We start from the raw sequence: 18159 nt of genomic DNA on the forward strand, positions 1-18159 counted from the left end.
ATTTATTACTTATAAATTAATAGCATTACTTGCAAGTATGAAATGTCTCTAATTATAGGTGTATTTTTGAGTACTAATTTTTCTAATCAGAAGATCTAGTAAAAATACCAGAAAAACGTCTTATAAAACCCGGCTCGTCTCTTGGACTACCATCTTCATCAAGATTTGAAAAATCCTCTACACTTTCTTCAGTATCAACATCTATTGTACTAACTACACCTGCCTCGATCGACTCCTCAATCAAGTCCCTATCAATCAATTTGAAAGGTTCGTATAGCGTACCGTCACCAACAAAGAATTTAGACATCGATTCAACCCAATGTAGACGCAATGAATGTAACATAGCAGAAGTACCTTCCATTACGACCAACACACATACTGTCAAGATAAACCACAAGGCAAATAAGAAAACAACAGCAAAAACACCCATGAATCCGCTCATTCCAAATGACAAGCCGATGGTCATCGACCACAACACACTAGATAATTGGGCATGGGCAAGAGATAAAGCCCATAAACGCAAATATGACGCAGTGTGTGATACACAGTTCAAGCAGAATTCAATTGTATGGATAACTTGATGAATCATGACGTCACCGAACTCTTCACTATGCTCTTCATGCGATTCCTCACCTTCTGCAATCTCTTCTTCTTCTATCAAATCTAATGCATCGTTAACATCTGGTAATAAATTTTCTGTTTCTTCGTGATATTCACCATCATTCGATGAGGCCTTTCCTGAGTTATCGCTGTGAGTAAATTTGAAATGTAATGGCTTCACAAATAGTAGCCATGGAACACATATTAGGGCAGTAACTAACAAAACCATCTGAACTTTGGCTTGATGTGGATAAAGCGGCTCATCGATGTTACCAGGAGACAGGAACATATTGATCAGCATATTCAATAGACTTGGCGCAGCCTTTCCATCCTTGATCCAGTCCTTGGTCCACTTGTAAACAATACAAATGGATAGATAACCAAAGATACCTTGCATGAATAATAGACCAGGAATAAAGTTACCGACAATGTCAATGAAAGAGTTGAAGTGAAGGTGATTAACAAGGGAGAACATATACGAATAAGTCATATGAATGAAACCCATTAAAATAGATAATTTCATCTTGTATGAGTTAGTGAATAGCAAATTATTTTCAGCACCGTGCCAAGCCCAATCCAAACCTATAGGATAAGTACCAACTTGTTTAGCAAAAATGGCTTCCCCCTTGTGCCAACTTTCTGGCCATTCCCAACCAGACTTGAAAAATGTCATTGATTTAGAGAAGATATCATTATAAAGGAAACCCGTGTACATGGAGAAGAGACCCATTAATAATAGAATGTATCTACCAGAGTAGGCCATATCAAAAATTTCGTCTCTCTTCATCTTACCCAGAGCTTTCTCATTTAGAACTAGCGTTAAAGCAGCTAAGAACATGATGCATCCATGCCCCAAGTCACCAAACATGATTGCAAACATGAAAGGGAAAGTAACCACTGTTGGTAGACCTGGGTTGACTTCTCTGTATTGGGCGATACCGTAACAGTCACAGATAGCTTGGAAGGCTTCTGTGAATTTATTTGTTCTGTGGTATGTTGGTGGTGTGCTTGTAGTCTCTAGAACTTGCAGTGTCGAAGGGAAATCAATTCCTAATCTGTTTACCATCTCCTCCAGTTTTGCTCTCAGTATATCTATTTGATCCATTGGGATCCAACCTTCTGCGATCAAGGTCTTTCTATTTTCATCGTTGTTGAATTTATTCAATGTTTCGAATACTGCCTTCTCCTTTGAGACTTCATGGAACCACAAGTTCAGTTCTTTTGAAATAGCGTATAATTCACTTTCCAAAGTAACCATTGCCGTCTGTAGCACGGTGTTTAAGTCCTGCAAGTTTCTGTTTATTTCCAACAACTTTTCAGATCTCAGGTCAGATCTCGAGTCCACAAAATACAGCTTGGCATCTAGTGACTCAGCTATCTTTCTAATACGCTTAATAATCAAGTCACCATGCGAGAACACAATGAATGCGTCCTTCTTTACATATTTCCCAGTCTTCTCATCGTAGAGTGGCTTTTCAATTGCTACATGTTTGAACAGTAAGTTACCTCTCAAGGTTCTCCATAGGATTTGTTCCAGGATGTGTGTCTTTTCACTTGGTATGACACCGGACACATAGTTCACGGAGCTGTTTGCACCGCCGTACCTAGTTGTCTCTGCGTTACCCATTTCCTCGTCTGTAGGTTGTGGTGTATCGTTGGCCTGGGATTGTGGTGCGTCCATGTCCTGGGAGAAGAACTCGTCCGCGGTCCTCAACAAGAACCGGTACTGCTCCAAGTCCGTGCGCTGTCTCTTGATCTGATCGCAGCCGTCCTCCATCTCCATCAAACGCTCTTCCAAGAACGTAGCGTTCTGCACATGGTCGTCAATGGCAGACCCGCTGGGTGGTTCAGCGACAGCGTCACCACCTACACTCCCATCACGGAGTTCCCCGTTCTCAAACAGCTGGATGCGATGCTTCTGCAGAAGACTGTACAGATACCTGTACACACGCTCCACGTTGTCCAACCGCCTGATATCGTCCACGTACGCCCTCTGGAACGCCTGCTTCTTGGCGTTCAGGTCTCGAAACTGCACCAGCCCCAGCTGCCCCAAAGTGTACGCAGTGTCCCGCGCGATCTCCTGCGGGATGTAGAACTGCACCAGCGACATCTCCGCCGACCGGAAAATCGCCTCCTCTTCGCTCCGAACCATGCTATCTATGTTTAACTTCGCACTTTCGCTAACTGCCGCCGAGAAGACAGAGAAACCCACAAACAGGAACTTGAGCCTTATTTATACTTCCAAGATTCCCCTTCAAGGCAAGAAATCCAAAAAATCGTAGAAATTTTTGGCAATTAAGGGTTTATCACGATAGACGCATCAAGTCACATTATTAGTTATTAAATACGTAAGTCATATGATATACGTATATAAATACAAATAAATATCTCTATTCACGTAAATATCACATGTTTTTCAAGACAAAAATTCTGAAAAAAAAAAATTTAAATTTTGCGATGGCGATGCCCTCCCCCATTGTCAAACCTCTGTGGCCTTTGGATATTGCTTACTGGAAACTGCGTTGTTTTTTAATTTGAATTACTGCATCCCATTGTTTCCTTCATCTCGTTTAAGTGGCATGGCTAAAAGGGATCCGTGGAACTGTTTGCCAGAACCCCAGGTGTTTCAATGTCTTTATTTATTATTTAATAACTGCATATGTAATTGTTTGGTGCTATCGATATCTACAGAAAAAGAACCCCAAGGATGGCTGACGACTTGCTCAATGATGAGGATTTCATCAAGATACAGAAGCTGAACTCGGTGGACGGGGAGCGGAGGCACAGCATTGTGTTCGACTCCACTGTGGTGGTGAAGGAAGGCCGTCAGAGCCAGAGCCAGAGCCAGAGCGACAGCGACAACGACAATGTGTCTGGTGTGGATGTGCTGAGTGTGGATCCTGCGACCAATGGTAAAGGCGGGGACTCACGTACCGATTACGACTACGACAGCAACGATAAGGATGTCCTGGACTCGCATGTGATGGTGGACAAGCAAGATGGTTCCGTGGCGTTCACAGTTGCGCAGGAGAGCGATACGCCTGCAGATGGCGATCGCGATGGCGATGCAGATGCCACTGGCGATGTCGCTGCCAATGCTGGCGCTTCCGTTAAACACACCAAGGACGTAGACGCTACTATCAAGAGGTACATGAAGCACATGCACCAGAAGGAGGTCGGCCGTTTCAACAAGAAGTCCCAGGAGTACATCTCCTACTTCGGGGATGTGGACTTCGACAAGAGACCCACAATCCTGGACTTCGCAGTGAGTGAGCCTTACAGGACTCAGTTCAAGGGCCCTATACTAGAGAAAGAGATCAAGGAGAAGGAGAAGTTGAAGAAGATCATCGCTTATAGAAGTAACCCAAGTTACAAACCGGACTTCGATATCAACATCAAGACCAGCTCAAAGGGCAAGGAGAACGAGGCTCCGACTTTCTCCGGTGTCTACGTGCTTATGTGGATGATCTTTGGGTTCGCTTCGATCCAGTCTTGCATCAATTACTACATTGACCACGGCAACTCGTTCAAGGATGCCATCTTGTTCAAGTTCATGTTGACTGACCTGCATAGGGTGTTCGCTTTTGATGCGCTGTTGTATTGCGCAACATACTTTGTGCTGTTTATCCAATACCTGTGCTGCTACAACGTCATCAATTGGAACAAGACCGGTGTCCCGGTCATCGTCACTTATGAAATCCTCTACGTTACTGCTGCGCTGTACATCCCAGCCCATGTCCTGAACTTCAATTGGATTGCAAGGATATACATATTCCTACACTCAGTGGTGCAGATTATGAAAATGCACTCGTTCTCATTCTACAACGGGTATCTATGGAATATCCTCAATGAGTTGAACTTCTCGAAGAGAGCTGTCGCCAAGTTAAAAGACCGTAAGGATATAGACTCAGAAGTCATGGCCACATTGCATAGAAGCATTGACTTCTGCAGCTTCGAATTGAATTACCAATGTCAAGGCGAAAACTTCCCTAACAATATCAGCATCAAGAACTACTTCATGTACACGTTGTTCCCCACATTGATCTACCAGATAAACTACCCTAGAACAAACAAGATCAGAATTGGTTACCTGATTGAGAAGACCTGCGCCACATTCGGCTGCATCTACCTGATGGTGGTGGACGCCCAGATATTTATGCTGCCCATTACGGAGAAGGCTATCAAGCTAAAAGAGCTGCCTATCGGTCTGGAGTTCACAGCCAAGTTCTTCCTGATCTGGGCTGAGCTTATCCCACCGATGACCGTGCTGTACATGCTGGCCTTCTACTTAATCTGGGACGCCATCCTGAACTTCTTTGCGGAGCTGACCATGTTCGCAGACAGATACTTCTACGGTGACTGGTGGAACTGCGTTTCATTTATAGAGTTCAGCAGAATATGGAACGTACCAGTACACAAGTTCATTTTAAGACACATCTACCACAGCGTCATCAACAGGTTCAGGCTCTCCAAGCTGCAGGCCACCTTGTTCACGTTCCTACTCAGCGCTGTGTTCCACGAGCTGGCAATGTACGCCATCGTCAAGCGCTGGCGTGGGTTCCTGTTCGCATTCCAACTGGGCCAGTTCTTCTTCGCGGGCATCAGCAACATCCCATACCTGCGCAAGAGACCAGTGCTCTCCAACGCTCTGTTCTGGTTCGAGATGTGCACAGGGCCAAGTGTCATCCTACTACTATATGTTGTGTTTTAATAGATATGATAGACAGTATTTAAAATACAATATAGAATAAGCAATATATAATATACAATGCAATGATACTGTATACAGTATAATGAGTTATTAGGTTTGTGCGGAGTCTTCTGTGGAAGATAGAAAGTCGCTGAAAATAAAAATTTGCGATGAGCTTTGCATATAGAAGAGAGCTATAGTTGAAGGTTTGAGTTGGGGAAGTGGAGATGAAGACCGAGGTAATCACGTATACAGGATGAATATTTGGATAGCAGCTAGCGATGGCCGTGGGGATATTGTCGAGAAGTTTCTGGCTGACGGGCTGAGTGCGAACAGCAAGGACCCCAACGGGTACACTCCGGTGCATGCAGCTGCCGCGTACGGTCACCTTGATCTGCTGCGCAAGCTATGCCAGGAGCACGGAGGGGACATCAATGTGAGGGACAGCGATGGGGATACACCTCTGCACCACTGTGAGGATGTCAGAGTGGCGCAACTGATCGTCGAGGAGCTCGGCGGAGACTATACCTTGACCAACGACGAAGGGAAGACCGCGCTGCAAGTGTTTGAAGAGGACGCAGAGTTTCCAGAGCTGATACAGTATATGCGTGTGAAGTCTGGCCTGAACAAGGACGAGGACAGCCTGGGGATCGACCAGGATCAGCTCGCACAATTCAAGGACAGCGTCAGATACACTCTAGAGCAAGAACCAGACGAACTCACAGACCCAGAGTCTATTGAGCGCAGAAAGAGGCTTGAAAAGATTGTCATGGGCGAGAACCCAGAGCAAGAGTTGGAGGCATATATCAGAGAAATGGTCCGCTCGCAAATGATGAACCAGGACCAGGACCAGGAACCTTCCAAACGTCGTAAGTAAGCTGTTATGCTAACCGATTAGATAACGAAAGCGCGGGACCGGTTCCTAAATACTACACAGTAATTACTCAAGATCCCGCTGGGCAGATACCAGCATATATACCATAACATCAGATATTACTATATAGCCAACATAGCCTATTAATATCACGCTACACGCCATACTTAAAAATTGCTTCAAGTGCTAAAGTCAACAAGTAAGACGTCGATTAAAGAAGAGTAGTTATCATGATTAGTAGAGGACTTATGCTACAAACCGGTATAAACAGGGACTACAATAGAAAAGCGATGCCCGAGAACTCAGATGCTGTGAAGACGGCGCCTATCCCAACGTCTGCGCCTACGTATACTTACATTCCGTTCGAGTTGAAAGAAGATGTACCTGAGCTGGCACTCTTGCAGAAGCTGGTCGAGAAGGAGAAGCAATTGGATATATCAGTGAGAGAGAAAGAGAATCAGTTGTCTTTAGACGCTACGTCTGGTGGACTTTACCCTCAGAATACTAGTGATAGTGGGAGACTTTTACGCGTCTACGTGTACAACACAGCACATCATCAACCATGGCAAGATGAGAAAACGGACGATAAACCACATTGGCTTCTGAGGGTGGAAGGCAAATTGCTAAATCGTGATGGTTCAGAAGTTCAAGGCGAATCCCGTCCCTTTAGCTCATATCTCCAGGCAGTTGCCGTTGATTTCAAAAAGTTTAAACCTAGAAGGCAGGATAATAGACCAGAGATTGTCTCAAATGGGGATATAACCATGACAGATGGTGACAATACTACACAGCAGCTTGCAGAGAACGCCAACAGCACTAATATGGCGACAAATGATAATGACGACGACGATGACGAGGATGAGGATGCGGAGGATGACAGTGAGATTATTGACGCTGTTGAATGGCATTATGATTCTGTAGCTGGCAGCGAGTTTGACGGCATCGATGTCAAAAGACCAGGCACTCAGAATATAAACTGCACAATAACAATTCAACCCAGGGGTTGTACTGGTGAAGAAGTGGAGTACAGTCCAGAACTATCGCAAATTCTGGGTATAAATGTTGGTTCTGTGCAAGGAGCTGTCTATGGCCTATACAAGTACATTCTGAATAACAATCTTTTAAACAACGAAGGCAAAACTAATGATAATCAGCACATGTCTTCTAATAATAGCGAATCTACAAAGGTGACATTAGACTCAGCACTACATAAGCTTTTACCAAAGAGAGATATCACGGAACAAGCTATGGCTAACACAGAGGAACTAAAAGTAGGCTTAAAAGAAGCCATGTCCTTAGTGAACGATCATTTCCAACCTCTTCCCGCCAAGAAAATCAATTACACCATAAGGACCGATGTGGAAACAACATATGGCCAAACCGTATTTGATATTGAGATAGGCAATGAATCGCCAGAAGTCAAAGAGACTCCACTGTCCAGATTCAGAGAGTTAGCCAAGACAACTGACCAGGAAGTAGAAGACATTGATGAGCAAATAAATATGCTACAGTTGCAACTGAACGCCCTAGCGACAAAACATCAGTTCTTCAAAGAAACCGAAAAGAACCCACTGGCGGTACTGAAGGAGTACGCACTAATATCAAAGAACGCCACAGAAGTACTTGCCAGTGACTTGCAATTCACAGAGGACTCGGTAAGACTTTCAGACTTCTACAAGGAAAACGAAGCTCTCCTCTTCGAGAACCTAGCTACATACATAGCCAACTCACGGTTATAGATCAATACCGATGTAACAATATATTTGCAGACCACATACTTGCCTCGATACATAGATTATACAACTCAAGCAATACAGACTATTCCATATACTATCACTTCTATATCGACTTCCAGCTTTACCCGGCTCTGTCGTTACGCGTGGCAATGAAATTTCAAAGTTTGCCGAACAAAAATCTTTCACGAGCAACGCTTATAAGCTCATTTCAGTGAGGTTTAGTGAAGGATATACCATTGTTTACAGCCAAACCAGCTCTAATTTTGATTTGCAATTGGACACAACTCTGTTATCAATTCTGATTGAGTCCTTGAACGAAGCTCCGACGGTTATTATTGGCGAATTTGTTGTTTTGCAATTGGTGAATAGTTAGCACAATAGTAAGCAGAACAGGTTTTTGAAGAATAGTTATTTTGCTGTAACAGCTAGCAGTTATATTTGATTTCCAAAGCGCAGAGTATAGTTCGAATTGTATTTTCGATTATTTCACTGTAGTGCAGCATGTCCGAGTTGAATATTGACGCCGAGGCATTCAAAGCCAGAGTGGAGCTGCTACATGGCAAATACAGGGAGTTTGAGAATGAGCCAAACTCTATGGTGTTTGCCTTGGGTTCCTCTAACCCTGAGAACCCTTACCAGAAGACTACAGCTTTGCATTACTGGTTGATGGGTTATGAATTCCCTGCGACTTTGATTGTTTTCACTCCTGGTAAAGTGGTCATCATTACCAGTGGCCCAAAGGCCAAGCACTTGGAGAAAGTGGTGGAACTGTTCAAGAATAACAACAACGGTGTCGAACTAGAGATATGGCAAAGAAATAACAAGGATGTAGAGCATAGCCAGAAATTGTTCAAAGATATAATTGAACTAATCAACACCGCAGGTAAGACTGTCGGTATCCCAGAAAAAGATGTTTACGAAGGTAAGTTCATGAAAGAGTGGAAACCAATTTGGGATGCTGCCATCAAAGAACATGAATTCAAATTAGTTGACATCTCTGCAGGTTTGTCTAGTACTTGGGAGGTCAAGGACGATAAGGAGAAAGCTTATATTTCTATTGCTAGTAAGTGTTCTGATAGATTCATGAATTTGTTATCGGACGAAATGGTTCGCGCTGTTGATGATGAACTAAAGATTACCAACTCGAAATTATCAGACAAGATTGAAAACAAGATAGATGACTTGAAATTCTTGAAGAAAATCACCAATGACCTAAGTGCCATGTGTCCTCCAAACCACAAGTTTACTCTTGATCTATTGGATTGGACTTACTCTCCCATCATTCAATCCGGTAACAAATTCGATCTGAGAGTATCTGCACATTCTAATAACGATCAGCTGCACGGCAACGGTTGTATCTTGGCATCATGTGGTATCCGTTACAATAATTACTGCTCTAACACAACTAGAACTTTCTTGATCGATCCTTCCGAAGAAATGGTTAACAACTATGTATTTTTGCTAGATTTGCAAAAACATATCATCGAAAATGAGCTAAAAGCAGGAAGAACCGGTAAGGAGGTTTACGAATCTGTTGTCGAGTTCATTAAGAAAGTTAGACCTGAGCTTGCTGGAAACTTCACAAAGAACATTGGTTCTTTGATCGGTTTAGAGTTCAGAGATTCATTCTTTGTTTTGAACAGCAAGAATGATAAGCGTAAAATCCAAGTTGGTGATTGTTTTAACATCTCCTTTGGTTTCAATGCATTAAAGGATATGAAGACTAATACCAATTATGCTCTTCAATTAGCTGACACCGTTATTTTGAATGAAGATGGTCCAAAGATTCTGACTGAATACACAAAGTCAAAATCTCAAGTGTCTTTCTACTTCAACAATGACGAAGTCGAAAAGGAGAAGAAACCAGCTGCATCCACAAAGATCCCAACAAACCTTGATGGTAACTCTAAGATTTTGAGAAGTAAGCTTCGTGGTGATGCTCGTGGTGAATCTCAAGACGCCCAAAAGGAACAGATTAGAAAAGAGAATCAAAGAAAGCTACATGAGAAACTACAAAAGGAAGGTCTTTTAAGATTTACAGCTGAAGACGCCACTACTGAGGGCTCCGAAACTCGCCAATATTTCAAGAAATACGAATCTTATGTCAGAGAAAGCCAAATTCCTAATAATGTTCGTGACTTGAGAATCCATGTTGATTGGAGAAGTCAAACAATTATCGTTCCTATTTATGGTAGACCAGTTCCATTCCATATTAACTCATACAAGAATGGTTCAAAGAATGAAGAAGGAGAATACACATACTTACGTTTGAACTTTCACTCTCCTGGTTCAGCTGGTGGTATCTCTAAAAATGTTGTTGAACTGCCATATGACGATTCACCAGATAACCAATTCATGCGTTCTATCACCCTAAGATCCAAGGATGGTGACCGTATGAGTGAAACCTTCAAGCAGATTACTGATTTGAAGAAGGAATCTACAAAGAGAGAGCAAGAACGTAAAGCACTTGCAGATGTTGTTCAACAAGATAAGTTGATAGAGAATAAGACTGGTAGAACAAAGAGACTGGATCAAATATTTGTTAGACCAAGTCCTGACACTAAGAGAGTTCCAAGTACCGTGTTCATTCACGAGAATGGTATCAGATACCAATCACCTTTGAGGACTGACAGTAGAATTGATATCTTATTCTCCAATATCAAGAACTTGATCTTTCAATCCTGTAAAGGTGAACTGATTGTCATCATTCATATCCATTTGAAGAATCCTATCATGATGGGTAAGAAAAAGATACAAGATGTTCAATTCTATCGTGAAGCATCCGATGTATCTGTCGATGAAACTGGTACAGGCAGACGTAACCAGAACAAGTTCAGAAAGTATGGTGACGAGGACGAACTCGAGCAAGAGCAAGAAGAAAGAAGGAAGAGAGCTATGCTGGATAAGGAATTCAAGTACTTCGCCGATGCTATTGCAGAGGCCTCCAACGGTCTGGTTTCCGTCGAGAGCACTTTCAGAGATTTAGGTTTCCAAGGTGTGCCAAACAGATCTGCAGTCTTCTGTATGCCAACCACCGACTGCCTGGTCCAACTGATCGAACCACCATTCCTGGTAGTGAACCTAGAGGAGATTGAAGTGGCGATCCTCGAAAGAGTGCAGTTCGGTCTGAAGAACTTCGATCTTGTCTTTGTATACAAGGACTTCAAGAAACCCGTCACACATATAAACACGATCCCAATCGAATCCCTAGACTTCCTGAAGCAGTGGCTCACAGACATGGACATCCCATACGCCATCTCCACAATTAACCTGAAGTGGAGCACCATTATGCAGTCGCTGCAGGAAGACCCACACCAGTTCTTCCTGGACGGTGGTTGGTCTTTCTTGAACGCAAACTCTGACGAAGAGGGCTCTGACGAGAGTGAAGAAGAAATCAGTGAGTATGAAGCCTCCGAAGAAGAGCCAGAGGACGAGAGCGCATACTCCGACGAAGACGACTACTCTGAAGATATAAGTGACGGCAGCTACAGCGGTGCTGACAGTGAGGAGGAAGAAGGAGAAGACTGGGACGAGCTGGAAAAGAAAGCCGCAAAGGCAGACCGTACCGCCGGCCTAAGAGACTAACCCCCCACCCCTCCTCCAGCTGCCCCAGCCAAATTGTATAACTACACACCTATGACTCTTTATATATTAATATAACATCCCGAATATCATCGCAAAACTCTAATAAAAGTCATGCCTCACGCACGGCATTTGTCTCGGCCCATCGCCCGGGGAGAAGCCATGTGAATTTTCAGTTTTGGCAATCCTTGCCTAATATATAAAGTGTGATCCTGTGGTTCATGTTCGTTCTTCTTCACTCCTTATTGTTGCAGTGACGAGAAATAGTTTAGTGAGCTAAATGGTATCTACTAGGAGAGGTAAGCCAGCTTTTGAAGAGATGTCTGAAGGCAGGGAGGAGTTTCCGGTTATTGAAGAGAACGGTGAGAACGGGGAGGACTACATGGATAACGATGAGGAGAGACCCACGTTGAGCAGGAGGGCCTCGAGTATCTTCTCGATAGACACTACGCCGCTGGCACCTCCGAACAAGACGGATATCGAGATGTTCACCAGCGATGCGTACCACTTCAGCATGATCAGAAACCTGCATCTTGCAGACTACATCACGATGCTGAACGGGTTCTGTGGGTTTTACTCGATTGTGAGTTGCCTGAGATTCACGCTTACTGGTAAGCCACACTATGTTCAGCGTGCACACTTCTTCATATTCTTAGGTATGTGTTTTGATTTCTTTGACGGCCGTGTCGCTAGGCTGAGAAATAGATCCTCCCTTATGGGCCAGGAGCTAGACTCTCTAGCCGACCTGGTCTCCTTTGGCGTGGCTCCTGCAGCTATAGCGTTTGCCATCGGCTTCCAGACCACCTTGGATGTGTTCGTGCTGTCTTTCTTCGTGCTTTGCGCGTTAGCAAGATTGGCCAGATTCAACGTCACCGTGGGTCAACTACCCAAGGACGTCAAGGGCAAGTCTAAGTTCTTTGAGGGCCTGCCAATGCCTACTACTCTGTTGCTGGTGCTGGGTATGGCCTGTCTGGTGAGACAGAACCGTATCTTCGACAATATCCCACTGGGTATCGTCCGAGAGGGCCTAGCTTTTGAGTTCCACCCTATCATCTTCATCTTCTTCTTGCACGGATGCGGTATGATCTCCAAGAGCTTGAAGATCCCTAAGCCATGATCCCCAGCCAACTTCCACCCCATAATTACCTGTCTAATTCTTTTTATACTGCATTATCTAATGTTATTTATGTTTGTGTAACATTTTCTATTCTAATTTCTAATGAAATCCTTGTGTAAATCAAAAAAATAAAATGGCTACTGTTTATACTAGTTATGTGATCATAAAAAAATATTGCACAAGGACATGACATTACGCTCGGCTATGTGCTATACATCAGTAATATTAGTTGTGCCAAGCACAGAGACTATTATAAAAAAAATAAATGCCATTTCCTAGAATCGAACCAGGGTTTCATCGGCCACAACGATGTGTACTAACCACTATACTAAAATGGCATGTTAAACGGATAGTAAAATAACTGGAGTCCAGTGCCTATACCATATACAGGACACGTGAATAGTGACATATATATTATGAGACCTTAGTATCTTCTATACATATAGTGCTAGCGGGCAGAACAGCATCTACACTACGAACCACACCAAATTACATCAAAAGCGTTTATAATTGACCTAGAGGTATGCCAAGATATATAGCTGCTCCTTGCAGGCGTCAACGCTGAATTTTATATTCTGTAGTGGCATGTACAGATCACCATAAACGACATAATTAATTTCACTACTACTCCCCTTAAAGCCCAACTCCTCAGGGATGAGCTATAAATTGCCAGGACCTACAGAACTGTTATGTATTTAAAGAATAGCAGTTGTAACTTCGAAGATGGCATCCAAAGCACAAGATAAAGTGAGTACAATGGCTGAGAGTGAGGATTTTAGCACGCTGATTGAGCGGTTCCAGTTTGTGAAGGTGCTGGACTCTAACCCGCAGACAAAAGTTATCTCTCTGCTGGGGACCATTGACGGGAAGGACGCTATTATCACTGCGGAGAAGACGCATTTTGTGTTTGATGAGACTGTACACAAGACTGCTAGCGATGAGAATGCCACTCCTATATTTTACCACTGTGAGAACGAGTACTCGTGCGTTAACGGTATCGAGGAGTTGAAGCAGATTACGAACAACGACATTTATTACTGGGGTCTGTCCGTGTTGAGACAGAGTATGGACTACAATCCTACGGCAAAGCTGAACTTGATCTGGCCTGCCACACCGGTGCATGTCAAGAAGTATGAACAACAGAACTTCCACTTGATCAAGGAGACCCCAGAAGCGTACAAGAGGATTGTGGAGCCATACATCGAAGAAATGCACAACAAGGGCAGATTGGCGTGGGTGAACAACATCCTTTATGGTGAGGCGGAGGCAGACCGTGTTGTTTACAAGGACTACCAGGAAGACAATAAGAAGGACAGCTTCATAGTGTTGCCAGACATGAAATGGGATGGTAACAACTTAGAGTCCTTGTACTTAGTAGCTATATCCTACAGAGACGATATCAGGTCGCTAAGGGACTTAAAGATGGAAGACAGAGACTGGTTAAAAAATATATACAACAAGATCAGATCTATCATCCCTGCATGCTACAACTACGCGGTTCATCCTGACGAACTTAGAGTCTTCATCCACTACCAGCCATCCTACTACCATTTCCACATTCACATTGTGAACATCAAACACCCTGGTCTAGGTAATGGTATCTCTACTGGTAAAGCTATCCTACTAGATGAAATCATTGATATGCTACAATACTTGGGCCCAGAAGGCTATATGCGCAAAACCATAACATACGTCATTGGTGAGAACCACGACCTGTGGAAGCGTGGTCTGGAGGAAGAAGTATCCAAACAGCTAGAGGCGGATGGTATCCCAAAATTGCCTAATATTGTAGAAGGCTTCTAGACGAAGTTAACGATAAAATGTGATTTATTCAACAAATTAAATAAATAATATTTGTTCTATATTCTTCTCTTTTCTTACTCTAAATAACTTTATTCTCAAATAATATAACGACATAGAGACAATTTCTTTTTACTTATTAGCATCCATTAGATCTTTTCTAGACGTATATCATCATTCTTTGGCCTCCACCATCTTAAAGCCAGCTTCTAAGAGTGGGGCAACTCTGTCATCTTTATATGGTAAAGTGTTCAACACATACGCAATATCATCCCATTGCTTCTGGTCATCACAATTCGCTAGTCTCCCAATCAGTTTGTCCACAAGTTGTTTCTGGTGTCTTTCCTTTTCTATGAATGAGGTTAAGAACTTCATGATCTTTTTGAATGATTCCTGAGTAATATCTGTATCAGCAGACAAATTACTAAAAATATCAATAAAACTGTTATAAACAGCATTATCTTTTGTAGCAAGTTCTGAGAAGAATAACCGACTCATATCGCTAATATTTTGGTCAGGATTAATTAGACATTTAGCCATCTCACTCAATTGGCCCTTTACTTTCACTTGCCCTGCCAAAATCAAAAAGGTAACTGTCATTAAACATGTCCTTTCGACCATCAAGTTCTTATCATGTAAACGGCGATATAGGAAACCTGTATTCTCATCGATCAGATTATTGAAACATACTGCCATATCACCAAGACCTAAAACTGCGTTTGATCTTATCACAGGATCTTTCGATTTTTCCATCACTGTAATCAATAAAGGTAGACTCTTCTCACAGTATTTGGAAGATATACACATTAGCTTCTCCAAACAAAGGGCAGCACTTCTTTGTAACACAACGTCTTGGAATCTAGTACTATTAGAAACAATTTCTTCGACAATTGGGCAAAATTTACCAAAGAGTGACTCAGGCCCAAATAAAAGCTCAGTTTCTTTCACATAATTGATAGCATCTGCAAAGTCATCTTCATTTGTACCTCCAATCATTTCTAGTTCATTATCTTTAGTCTCGTTAGCGGTTGCATTTGGATCTGTTGGTCCTTCATTCTTTGACTTTTCTTGACCGATTTTAGATTCAGCCTCTATTTTTCTTTTCTTAAATTCTGCTTCACATTTTTCCAAGTATACTAGTGTCTTAATCGCAGCTTGGCCTACTATAAATAACAATTGGCTTAATGAATCCGTCCTTGATATATCAGTTGACGTGATAGAACTGTCATTTTCAGGTTTTCCAAATGTCATCATTGTCTTTTCTTTTATAAGGTCCGCGATTACTATATCTGGCTTAGAGGAGATATTGAAAAGTGCGTTTATTGCGTTTTCAGCCATTGCAAAATAATTTGGGTTGGTTGTTGCAAATATTATGTGTTGTCCTAGCTTCTGCACTGCCTGCATTTCTTGATCTTCGGATAATATACTGTCTAGGAATAAACTTTTCTTGGGTACTACACGTCCCAGTGCAATACACGAATATCTACAAAGGATAAGGTCATCAAAACCAGCACTTCCCAGGCCAATGTTTAAAATAGAATCAATACCCTTCAATATTATATCGCTGTTAACATTGGCTAGCATTCCTAGCACAATGATTGCACCATGAATTTGATTTTTAACAAATGATTTCTCGGTGCCATTATCTGCATTGGAAGCTGTGTTGTAAATTGCCCAAAGTGTGTTTATAACTATTTCATTAATCAGTTTGTGTTCATACATCATACCTAGTAATTGTTCGAGAGATGTTAGATCTGAAACTGTCGCATCAACGGTCAATTGTATGAGATTTTTGGCAATGTAAAGTGCTTTCTCTTTTGCAGTAATATTTTCTGGAGTTGTTAAAAACAATTGTTGATAACATGCAATCAAATGAGAGCTAACACTTGTTCCCTCATCAGAGTTGCCTTTCATCCAAACCAGATGTAACATCTTCTTTATACCAACATTACTACACTCTATTCCATAGGCATCTGATAAAACTATGAAATCCATACATTCTAGAACTTCATTTCTATTTCTTGAGAATAATAAGCCAGAAGCAGAATAAATCGCTTTGTGTATCAAATTGATAAAAGCTATAGCCTCTTTGTAGTATAATGCAATCAGCTTCAGTTTCATAACAGTCTCTGCGGCTGGTGTTTCTGATTGCTCTGCTTCATTTTCTATATCGGCTAATTCATTACCAGTAGGGACATATCCGTTCGAACTGAGTTCTCTATCTATTTCCATGTTGCCATCATCGTCTTCGTTTTCAATTTCGTTATTATCTGTTTCTTTCTCATATTTTTCCAAACTGGCCAGTGCTAATGCTTGATACTTTTTCCAATTGCTCAATTTTAATTGTGTTCCATGAACAGCGACAAATGGATGTGTTAATAGTAGTTTAGATAATAATTTCAGGGAATTTCTTCTAACTAACGATGATCTATCTTCCAAAGAACGTACTGCTAATTTGGTAATCTCGTACCTTTCTTTTCTAAACTTAGACTTCAACTCACATACTTTTACACAGCCTTGGATGGCTTTCGTCCTTACATAAGGATTAGAGTCTTGAAAACGTTCTTGTAAGAGCTCTAATAGGATGGCAATTTGTTGATGGTAATGTTCCAATGTTGATGGCTCCTTCGCAAGCCTAACCACAATGTTACCACATGCTTCTACCACTGAACATCTTAAAGTGATTGAACTATTGTTGAGAAGTTGAACAACCAAAGACATTTGTCGTAGCATAATATTCGGAGATAATTCTGAAAGCTTTATTAAGAAGTTCGAGATTGCTTTTGGACCGTTTGTATCTTTCGCGCTAAATACCCTAGTACTTATTTCTTTCAATAGATCTTCAGTTAATTGTGGAAAATCGTATTCGTCATCGAGCAACTGCAGCAGCTCAGCGTTAAAATTGGATAAGTGGATAAAGTAGGTCAGGTTTGTCATTATTGTGTTTTGTGCAATTCTGACCTGTCCATGGTTCTTGACAGATAGGGCAATTACTCTTTGTATAAACATCTTGAGTGATGGAAGTTTTATGACGGCCTCTGCTTCTATAAGAACATTTAAAGGTCTGACAAAAAGGCTAATGAAAAGATCCCTTTCTGGTGTAGTCTGAAATATACGTGACAAGTTTATTTCTAATAGCATAATAACTGGCTCCAAAAGGCATTCAATTTGATTACAGCAGTTTTTAAACTTTTGTACTGTTTCGCTATTGGCAGATTTCTTCTTTGACGCATTTGATGATTTCGAAGCGGCGTCATGGACAGTGATTTGTAGAAATGTCAATACCACATGGGTTAAGTAACCGTACTCTTCCAGATGTCTTTTCCATTGTGGTATGAGTGAGTTGACCTCATTATAATCGGAGTTTGAAGACAGTTGTGCGTTAACATCCCTCACCAAATGGTTTAATGAAGAACTAATAAGGTATGTAAGCTGCTTTTGAAGCTTCGATGACAAGTATTGGAAACCATGACACAGGTCGATAAATGATTCTAATGTTTCTGGATCAGCATCAATCTGCTCAGATGAAACCGCCAATCTATCTGTAACTATGTTCAATTCATTGTTCGCATTATTAACCTCGGTATAGGATTCCTTATCCGAAGTTTGAAATCTTGTAGTATATTCAGCTAAGTTAAAATCAGACATCAGAATCGCATACGTGCTGGCGCTCAGAAATGTCGAGGCTATAAATGTTTGCAACAGATAATAAAAAACACAAATGCACTGAAAATGTACAAGAAGTCAGTTATACAATATC

General features: G+C 41.8%; 8 protein-coding genes and 1 non-coding gene across 9 annotated transcripts; 6 read left to right on the plus strand and 3 right to left on the minus strand.

Annotated features, from left to right (window-relative positions):
• Positions 1 to 82: 82 nt before the first annotated feature.
• VPH1 (H(+)-transporting V0 sector ATPase subunit a) lies at positions 83 to 2752 on the minus strand (the record flags this gene model as incomplete). The annotated part of the gene is made up of 1 exon (XM_445306.1): positions 83 to 2752. One exon carries the CDS (start codon positions 2750 to 2752, stop codon positions 83 to 85), a length of 2670 nt encoding a protein of 889 aa, XP_445306.1.
• A 555-nt stretch (positions 2753 to 3307) lies between these two features.
• On the plus strand, positions 3308 to 5311 carry GVI51_C02761 (sterol acyltransferase; the record flags this gene model as incomplete). Its single annotated transcript, XM_445307.1, has 1 exon — positions 3308 to 5311. The coding sequence occupies one exon, from the start codon at positions 3308 to 3310 to the stop codon at positions 5309 to 5311; it is 2004 nt and encodes a 667-aa protein (XP_445307.1).
• A 235-nt stretch (positions 5312 to 5546) lies between these two features.
• On the plus strand, positions 5547 to 6167 carry GVI51_C02783 (uncharacterized protein; the record flags this gene model as incomplete). The annotated part of the gene is made up of 1 exon (XM_445308.1): positions 5547 to 6167. One exon carries the CDS (start codon positions 5547 to 5549, stop codon positions 6165 to 6167), a length of 621 nt encoding a protein of 206 aa, XP_445308.1.
• Positions 6168 to 6454: 287 nt separating this feature from the next.
• Positions 6455 to 7903, plus strand: RSC6 (Rsc6p; the record flags this gene model as incomplete). The annotated part of the gene is made up of 1 exon (XM_445309.1): positions 6455 to 7903. The coding sequence occupies one exon, from the start codon at positions 6455 to 6457 to the stop codon at positions 7901 to 7903; it is 1449 nt and encodes a 482-aa protein (XP_445309.1).
• A 498-nt stretch (positions 7904 to 8401) lies between these two features.
• On the plus strand, positions 8402 to 11485 carry SPT16 (chromatin-remodeling protein SPT16; the record flags this gene model as incomplete). Its single annotated transcript, XM_445310.1, has 1 exon — positions 8402 to 11485. The coding sequence occupies one exon, from the start codon at positions 8402 to 8404 to the stop codon at positions 11483 to 11485; it is 3084 nt and encodes a 1027-aa protein (XP_445310.1).
• Positions 11486 to 11762: 277 nt separating this feature from the next.
• Positions 11763 to 12599, plus strand: CHO1 (CDP-diacylglycerol-serine O-phosphatidyltransferase; the record flags this gene model as incomplete). Its single annotated transcript, XM_445311.1, has 1 exon — positions 11763 to 12599. One exon carries the CDS (start codon positions 11763 to 11765, stop codon positions 12597 to 12599), a length of 837 nt encoding a protein of 278 aa, XP_445311.1.
• Positions 12600 to 12865: 266 nt separating this feature from the next.
• On the minus strand, positions 12866 to 12937 carry tH(GUG)2. Its single transcript has one exon. It is a non-coding gene; the product is annotated as a tRNA-His (tRNA).
• Positions 12938 to 13322: 385 nt separating this feature from the next.
• Positions 13323 to 14402, plus strand: DCS1 (5'-(N(7)-methyl 5'-triphosphoguanosine)-(mRNA) diphosphatase; the record flags this gene model as incomplete). Its single annotated transcript, XM_445312.1, has 1 exon — positions 13323 to 14402. One exon carries the CDS (start codon positions 13323 to 13325, stop codon positions 14400 to 14402), a length of 1080 nt encoding a protein of 359 aa, XP_445312.1.
• Positions 14403 to 14573: 171 nt separating this feature from the next.
• YCS4 (condensin subunit YCS4) lies at positions 14574 to 18047 on the minus strand (the record flags this gene model as incomplete). The annotated part of the gene is made up of 1 exon (XM_445313.1): positions 14574 to 18047. One exon carries the CDS (start codon positions 18045 to 18047, stop codon positions 14574 to 14576), a length of 3474 nt encoding a protein of 1157 aa, XP_445313.1.
• Positions 18048 to 18159: the final 112 nt, after the last annotated feature.

Source organism: Nakaseomyces glabratus, chromosome C, assembly GCF_010111755.1.
Source record: "Nakaseomyces glabratus chromosome C, complete sequence".
Lineage (NCBI taxonomy): Eukaryota > Fungi > Ascomycota > Saccharomycetes > Saccharomycetales > Saccharomycetaceae > Nakaseomyces > Nakaseomyces glabratus.